At 38.2% G+C, this 9,282-nt stretch overlaps 1 protein-coding gene across 2 annotated transcripts in view; it reads right to left on the minus strand.

The window, feature by feature from the left end:
• Positions 1–2,455: 2,455 nt before the first annotated feature.
• LOC107753054 (WD repeat-containing protein 48-like) overlaps positions 2,456–9,282 on the minus strand; it is a 21,788-nt gene continuing 14,961 nt past the window's right edge. For both annotated transcript variants that reach the window (XM_016569161.1, XM_016569163.1), the window contains one exon: positions 2,456–3,223. In XM_016569161.1, the coding sequence (XP_016424647.1) occupies positions 3,128–3,223 (96 nt within the window). In that variant the 3' untranslated portion in view covers positions 2,456–3,127. The remainder of the gene's footprint in view (positions 3,224–9,282) is intronic.

The raw sequence follows: 9,282 nt of genomic DNA on the forward strand, positions 1-9,282 counted from the left end.
CTTAAACTGTAATTCATCAACTGGCCGCTAGAGGCTGGCTGCAAAAGGGAGTCAGTCCCATAGACTCCCCATGTTAAAATGCCCAACTTTACAGCAGAAAAAAACATGCTGAAGCTGCTGGTGTATAACACACGGAGGGAAGCCTGGGAAGGTGCACTTCAGCAGAACTGTCTTCAGTCATTATAATGCAGAGTTATAACACAGTTCAGCTGCACTTTACTGATGCCTTCTCATTTTACTTTGAAACTTGTTCCGATATTGCTGATATTGTCATGCACATAATTATATATATATATATAAATAAATATAAAATAATAGACCAATAACGTACAAAATAAACTTGTTTTCCTTCAAATTGAGACTTTTCTGTGTGTTTTAGTTTTTGTATTTTTAACTGGCTCGCTCTTTCAGGACGTGGAACTGAGTTCTGCTGCACTGAAGCTTTATTCTGACTACATTGCTGGTGCAGACCAGGTGCTGCAAGATCTGTTCATCATTATTACGTACTGTATTATGATATATATATATATTTTTTCAGATAAATCATATAAAATAACCTGATTATTCATTATATAAACCCAAAGTCCACACTGTACACTGCTCAAGTGCCATTTAAAATTTTTTTTAAAATAACAAAAATGTATTATGTATAGTTGGTGCAGAAGCTGCGAGATTAACGAGTAAATCTGTATAACTGACCTTATTTATTCTGCATTATAATACAGTGTCACGCGTGATCAACAGAGAAACGCACCTCATGCTTACCTCTAAAATACTGACATGCAAACGCAGGCACTGTTTACTGCTTCTGAAAATGAGAAATATAGAGATAATTATAACATATAAACTGATAATTGACCCATAGAGGATGCATGTCATTAGTTTAGGCTTATTTAGCTGAATATATCAGAGAATAACCTCAAACGTACTGACCTGCTGGGTTTATACTGGTTTCCTTTATCAGGACGAATAGTTCCTCTGAAGACTTTAAATGCACTTTCATAAATGCATGAAAATAATATAATGCATATCATTTCGGTTTATTTCAGTTCTCTTTAATAACCAGACAAGCCTGTAAAAACTGGTCCAGAGTTGAATCTCTAGTTAAAGCAGGTTAACATCAGGTTACCAATTCATTCTTGGTTAATTTATTAAGCTGTTATTAACCCAAAATATACTGCATATAATTACAATCAACACAGGTAGCATAAATACAGGGGGTGTGGACATGGACGATGATTTAGTTTCTGATGGTTTAGTATTTCTATAATTATCATCTTAATTGTCTTTAAACTAAGACCAAGTATATACATGAATATAATGTCGTTAGAACACTGTGCAAATCTTTGTATGATTGACAAACGTTCGCAGAACAGTTTTTGTTTTGCATAAATTAAAATCATGAACTGAGTTTTGCCATCCAGTGATGTCATCCTTCAAGAGTTTATACCTTATATATATATATATATAAAAAGTTTTTAGTGAATTTTCCCGTCCACGCACAGGAAGGAAAGATAACGCTCTGCAGCAAACAATCTGGATGAAGGAATAATTCATCTAAAAATGGAAATTTTAATTTATTCGCCCTCATATCGTTCTAAATCAGTAAGCTGTTTTTTTTTTTTTTTAAAGAATCTTCATGCAGATATTTCTATATTACAACAGCATACAGTTATTAAAATTTTCAGCATATGTAAATAATTTTCATTTATGGGTGAATTATTCCTTTTAAAGGACTAGTTCACCCAAAAATGTAAATGTTCTGAAGATGTGCTCACCCTCAGGCCATCCGAGATGAGTTTGTTTCTTCATCAGATTTGGAGAAATGTAGCATTGCATCAGTGTCTCACTGCAAGTGAATGGGTGCCGTCAGAATGAGAGTCCAAACAGCTGATAAAAACATCACAATAATCCACGAGTAATCCACACCACTCCAGTCCATCAGTTAACATCTGGAGAAGACAAAAGCTGAAACAAATCCAGCATTAAGATGTTTTTAACTCAAATATGAGTCCATAATCCATAATAACTCTTCCTCCAGTGAAAAAGTGCATCTGCTGTTGTCTCTCACATCAAAATCCAGCCACATATGTGTTTAGAGCTGTTTAAACGCTGTTTGATCTGTGCAGATTTCTCTCCTGATTCACACCAGAACACTTTTTCACCGGAGGAAGCGTTATTATGAATTATGAACTCAATGTATTTTAGTTAAAAGTGTCTTAATGCTGGATTTGTTTCAGCTTTTGTCTTCTCCAGATGTTAACTGATGGACTGGAGTGCTGTGGATTACTTGTGGATTATTGTGATGTTTTTATCAGCTATTTGGACTCTCATTCTGACGGCACCCATTCACTTGCAGTGAGACACTGATGCAATGCTACATTTCTCCAAATCTGATGAAGAAACAAACTCATCTCGGATGGCCTGAGGATGAGCACATTTTCATTTTTGGGTGAACTATTCCTTTAAAAAAAAAACATTTGATTCTATGTCTGCTTATAACGTTTTGAGTTTTTCCACTCTCTACACTTCCGTCATCATATTTTACATGAAAAAGATACCGTACATTTTCTTAAAAAGAAATGTAAACCTTCCTAATCTCCAACTCAAGTTCAAGTCGACTACAAAATAATTACAATATATGTACAAAACGGATGCACTGATGATCACAGCACGTTAGTGAGAGAGAGAGAGAGAGATGCATCATGGGAAATGGCGTTCTTGGAGCTTTCTCAGATGTTCAGTTCATCGACGCGTTTCATCGGCGGCGCTCCTTAAACATTCACGATTGTTTAAAAACCAGTTCCTCGGCTTTGACTGGATTTGATGACGTCATTGCTAACAAACACATCACTGGAATGTTAAATGAGAAGAGAAAGAGGCGGTAAAAAACATCCATCAAGAGAGAATTCATGCCCAGAAAAAAAATCATAAAAACACTCTTTTTGACATTCGTCAGCATTTCTTCCACCGATCCTCCTTCCCGTTCACACTCGGATAATCATGCGTGAGCCGAGCGGCCCGTAGACAGACGTCAGACAGAACCAGGAAGTGCAGGTGAGCGTGTGCTTTGAATGTGAAGTGTTACGAATGGAGTTTCCACGGCAGCGTCAGACGGGGCGGGACCTCACGTGGATTTCTGCCGGTAGTGGAGCGTCAGGTCGCCGCCGCTCTTCCAGATGAAGTGCTTCACCGTTCGCAGGTCCATGTTGGGATCCAGAACCTGACGAAAGCAGCACAACATCATGCCACAAAGATGACATTTCTTTGAACATGCATCATGTCTGATTAAGTTTATACGCAGGAAGACGACAGATCTGATGCTTTCAAGTCATCATGGGATAATTATGTAATTATGAGGTGCGTTTGACCCTCATGTTGCGTTCTGGTTTTTCTTTTCTGCAAAAATGCTAGTTAATGTTGTTATTTTTTGACAATACTTTTGGGGAATTTTTTCTCACCTTGTTACAATGACCAGCCTACAAAAAAATTGCTTATAAATCTCACATTACGCTGTAATATCACCAAATCTTGGATTCGATCTTTTTATAAACTTGTTTTCTTTCAATTAGCATGGGTTATTTATTTCCTTTTGGATCCGATTGATTGTAGGCCTCTGAGCTCATGCGCCTCCGTTTTTGAGCCAGAATTATCCACAAATAATGCATTTTTCACTCAGAAACTGAGACGCATGAGCTCAGATCAATGAGGCCTATAATCAATCATCTCCAGAAAGAAACACAAAAAACCTGTGCTATTGGAAAGAAAACAAGTTGATAAAAAGATTGAATCCAATAGATAGTAAAATAAGAGCTTTACAAGCAATTTTTAAAAGACGGGTTATTTTTGTCAAATCAGGTAAAGGATTTTCATCACAGCACAAATCACTTTGGTCGGAGCAATGTACATTTTTTTGCATAAAATTCAACAATATTTTTTAATTCTACATCTAAAAAATGATGAATAAATAATGTGCCATAGGGCCATTTTACTTTTTTATATTTTTATTTAATTTATGAAAGTATACAATCATAATTGTACATTACTATGGTATTTTGTACATGCAACTTTACTGTTGGTGACGGTAGCCATTGACTTCCATAGTGTTTTTTTTCCCTACTATGGAAGTCAATGGCTACCGTCAGAGGTTTGGTTCCCAGCATTCTTCAAAATCTCCTTTTCAAAATATCTTATTTTGAAGAATGTTGGAAAACAAATGTTAGAATGTTGGGGAAAAAAAACAGTTGACGGGAGCCATTGACTTCCATAGTGTTTTTTTCCTTACTATTGATGTCAATGGCTACCGTCAACTCTTTGGTTCCCAACATTCTTAAAAATCTCTTTTTCAAAATATCTTATTTTGAAGAATGTTGGAATGTTGGAAAACAAACAGTTGACGGTAGCCATGGACTTCCATAGTGTTTTTTCCTTACTATTGATGTCAATGGCTACCGTCAACTCTTTGGTTCCCAACATTCTTAAAAATCTCTTTTTCAAAATATCTTATTTTGAAGAAAGTTGGAAAACAAATGTTGGAATGTTGGAAAACAAACAGTTGATGGTAGCCATTGACTTTCATAGTGTTTTTTCCTTACTATTGAAGTCAATGGCTACCGTCAATGGTTTGTTTTTCAACATTCCAACATTTGTTTTCCACCAATCTTCAAAATATGATATTTTGAAGAATGTTGGAAAACAAACAGTTGCTGGTAGCCATTGACTTCCATAGTATTTTTCTCCATATTATGGAAGTCAAAAGCTACCAGCAACTGTTGCGGATATTCTCCAAAATATCTTCTGATGACAAACGATGACTAAAGTTTTATTTTCAAGTTACATTGGTTAATACCAAGTATCGGTAGATTTTGAAAAAAAAACAAAAACATAATTTTTAAAAGTGTGTTGTAATTTAAATGCATCAATAGGTTCCTAACAGTGAACTTGAGCTTCAAGTCCTCCACGTCTACCAGTCAAAAATGGGCGCAGACTTCTTATATATGCACATACAAGTCCACAAGACAACAACTCACTGTTGTAATGAAGTTCACAGCTGCATAACTTTCCACAGCTCTTCTGCCCAGAAAATCCTTACGCAGTCACATCTTTACCGCTGTGCTTCGAAGCGTCTTTCAGCTATTAATAATCCCTTCCGTTTGGCTTTTCAGTCTTGACTTTAAATCAGATCTGAGCCCTATAATAACTCTCTCAGCCTAATTGTTTTTCTTTTAATTTAAAGCGTGCCAGAGCAGAACGGTAAAAGAAGAGACCGATAGCATTGTTAATGAATCCTGATCCCCTGATCCAAGACACCGACACAGGAATGAGGGATGCAGAAACCTGGAGATGGTAGACAGAAAGAGACAAATAATTAGAACAGTTCTAGAGTGTTTTACTCAATGTGCTTTGATTAGATTTTTGTACTTTCCTGGCCCCTTTTTGATCTAATAAGCTTGTAACATCCCGCCCTACTTTAATGACAGCAGTAGTGAAAATAACCATACTCAGCAGTAGCAATAAAGTACTAGGTGGCTTTTCATCTCTTATCAGAACTTTGTTGAGATGGATGGCTGTCACCCCCAATGTGATGTCACTGCAGAGCTGGCCAGAGTGGGCGGATTGATTGACAGCCCATGACACCACTCAGAGAGTTCCCCACTCCATAGTACTGGTGGCCTTTTGTAAGGTTTTAATGTTTGAGCTCTCCAAGCTCTCTGTATACGCTCAGCCATTCATAAAGGTATTGAAGTCCCAACAGTCTCTCATGGAGAATTACCTGATCTGACAGCATCAGCAAAGCTTCTCATTTTCGGCCAGCACTGCTTTGGGTTCAGTATCCTTTGAATATGGCTTACAATGATTGATTCGTTTAGATACAGTCACGGATGATTGCCTTGTGGGAGACAGGAGTCTGTCATTAGCTGTGTGTTAAAGTGGCTTCATTAAGTTTTGGCTCCTGGTGTCCTGTCACTTTGACCATATGTGTCTCCATCATACATGTAGCCACACCACATCTGCTACACATACACTCACTGTCTTCAGCGTCTTGCCTTGAACAGGTTCACGCCATTTCGTGATCTCAAGTCCAAGATCTTGTTATCAATGGGCCATTGAAATGTTCCTTGTGTGTTTGCAGATTGGCCAGTTGGTGTTCAAGGGCATGCAGAGGTTGAATAGAATTCAGTCTATAGTGTTCGAGACGGCTTACAATACCAATGAAAACCTGCTCATCTGCACACCCACCGGTGCCGGCAAAACCAACATCGCCATGCTCACCATCCTACACGAGATCCACCAACACCTTCAGCCTGAGGGAGTCATCCGCAAGGATCAGTTTAAGGTACACAGACAGTCGCAGAGACAATATTGTTGAGTGAGCTGTTGGCTTTCTGGCAGCCAATAACTCATTTCCGCACCAGTCCTTGTGCCTCAGGTACAACACGACCTGATTGGATGCGTTTGTTTAGTTTATGTCAAGCAAGGATAGACTTGAGCATTAAATATGTGTCAAGAAGTTTACCATAGTTTGGAGATGTAAACGGATGCATTGTCTCGTGAAGCGCGTTTTCACACACGCACATGCCAGCTTCAACGATGATAGACAGTCTTCATACATCACCATTAAACTCTTACTTTAAGCAGCCAGCTTCATATTTCTTTGTAAATTGTTATTTGTACTGGTTGCCAGGGAACAAATGGTACTGTGGTGTTTTCTCATTTATCATGAGCATGTCCTGTCTCTCTTTCCTGCCTCTATAGATTGTATACGTGGCTCCGATGAAGGCCCTGGCTGCTGAGATGACTAATTACTTCAGTAAGTGATTGGAGCCTCTGGGCATCGCTGTCAAGGAGCTGACGGGAGACATGCAGCTGACCAAAGGAGAAATCATCCGCACTCAGGTAACAAATGGTAACGGATGCACCTTTGGCTATAATAATATTGGACATTGCTGGTGGCAGGTAGACTTTGTTCGCCTCGCTGGGCTTGGAATTGGCTAATCCCAACCTTAAGTCGTCAGCAGCTTCATCTGTTGTCTGACGCTTGAGGATGGTCATACATCATGATTCTGTTAGACTCTATTTCCTGAGAAAAGGCTGGTGTAAAGATGTTGAGGGTGGTGTTAAAGATATATGTGGAGCAGAAAGGTGGTACATTGAAATCCTCCAAGGGCTGATCCTTGACATACACCATCGTGTTCATGATCAAGATGCTTATCCTTGGGTTACTCAAGAGGACTGAGCCTGTAATATGCCTATAATGGTAATTTATCAAATTGTTTAGACGTCAACTGTGTGTTAAATAAAGACTGGAACACAGTTGCAAGCCCCTCACATTTAATGATGACTTTATTTCACATAGACTTCCCTCACCCTTCATCCAGACTGCTTGTCCACAATACTGTTCTAAAACAAATTACAGATTGTTCTAAATGTAGGTGTATAGCCAAATCCTGCTTGATAGAGTCCATGAGGTTGTGCTCTTATATAGCACTTGTCTCACCGATCAATATGATTGTACAACTGAGACACGTCCATTTGCAATGCTGCGGTGCGTGCAGTTCAGGGCCAACAGTTTCAGGACGGAAGTGTGTACACGTGACAAACGGTGAAGAACAAAGAATGTAAGCAGTAATTCCCTGCCCTTGTCGTTATACCAGCTCCTAAGGACTGCATCATGATGATCCAGTATATTGAAGTCTATAGAAGATTGATGATTTGCTTTGAAACATTGGTTGCACTTTGTTTCACAGTAAGTGCACTGCAGTGCAGTTACCAAGGATAAGTAATATACAGTAAGTAATAAAAGATAACGGTTACACTTTATTTCGATAGTCCACTTTAGACATTCTACTAACTATAAGTAACTTTGTAACTACATGTCAACTACATGTCAACTAATTCTCATTAATTTGCAACTACATGTCTACTAACTCTCAGAGTAGACGGTAGGTTTAGGGTTAGTAGAATGTTGACAAAGAAAGTGTTAGAAGATATTAAGCAGACTACTACTAATGCTCTACTAACTGCTAGTTGACATGTAGTTGCAAAGTTACTTACTGTTAATAGAATGTCTAAAGTGGACTATCGAAATAAAGTAACCCTAACCCTATTAACTAATAGAGAAGCAAGATTAACTAAGCAGTAAGTAGTAGCAAATTTAGGACATTTGTAAATGCATTGTAATGCAAATTTACCATTAATACAGGTGCTGATAGAGATTAACATTATAGATCACAAATGCTGTAGAAGTATCAGTCATTGTTAGTTCTCTAATGTAGTAAACTAATGTTAAAAACAAATGAAACCTTATTGTAAAGTGTTACTGGAAACGGTTACCAGTTTTTTCCTTACTATTGAAGTCAATGGCTACCGTCAACTCTTTGGTTCCCAACATTCCTCAAAATCTCTTTTTCAAAATATCTTATTTTGAAGAATGTTGGAAAACAAACAGTTGACGGTAGCCATTGACATCCACGATAGGGAGGGGGAAAAAATACTATATAAGTCAATGGCGACCAGCAACTGTTTGGTTCCCAACATTCTTCAAAATATCTCTTTCAAAATACCTTATTTGTAAATGCATTGTAATGCAAATTTACCATTAATACAGGTGCTGATAGAGATTAACATTATAGATCACAAATGCTGTAGAAGTATCAGTCATTGTTAGTTCTCTAATGTAGTAAACTAATGTTAAAAACAAATGAAACCTTATTGTAAAGTGTTACTGGAAACGGTTACCAACAAAAATGACAGGTACAGTATCAAAATGACCGAAATAACAAAACTGCGCTGGTGTTGGTGTCATCTAATGAAATACCTGGTCTTGGCAGAGCAGCTCAATCTTCTCCTCCGCTAGCACTGCCATGTCCTCCTCCTCTTTCTGTTCGCTGGGTTTCTCTGCGGCCGAACCGCCTGTCTGCGACTCGCTGTCCAGGTTGATGATCTTTTCATACACGTGTTCCATCACCTTCCTCACCTGTAACATATCACTGGCCGACAAACGATCCCTACAAACACACACAAACACACATTTCGTGCAAACAGTTGACAGTAGCCATTGACTTCCATAGTAGGGGAAAAAACTCTATGGAAGTCAATGGCTACAGTCAACTGCAACATTCCAAAAAAAATGTTCCAACATTATTCAAAAAAAGATATTTTGAAGAATGTTGGGAACCAAAAAGTCGCTGGTCGCCATTGACTTACATAGTTTTTTTTTTCTCCCTACCATGGATGTTAGTGGCTACCGTCACCTGTTTGGTTCCCAACATTCTTCAAAAT

This window comes from Sinocyclocheilus rhinocerous, unplaced genomic scaffold (genome assembly GCF_001515625.1).
Source record: "Sinocyclocheilus rhinocerous isolate Xijiao unplaced genomic scaffold, SAMN03320098_v1.1 scaffold1493, whole genome shotgun sequence".
NCBI classification, from domain to species: domain Eukaryota; kingdom Metazoa; phylum Chordata; class Actinopteri; order Cypriniformes; family Cyprinidae; genus Sinocyclocheilus; species Sinocyclocheilus rhinocerous.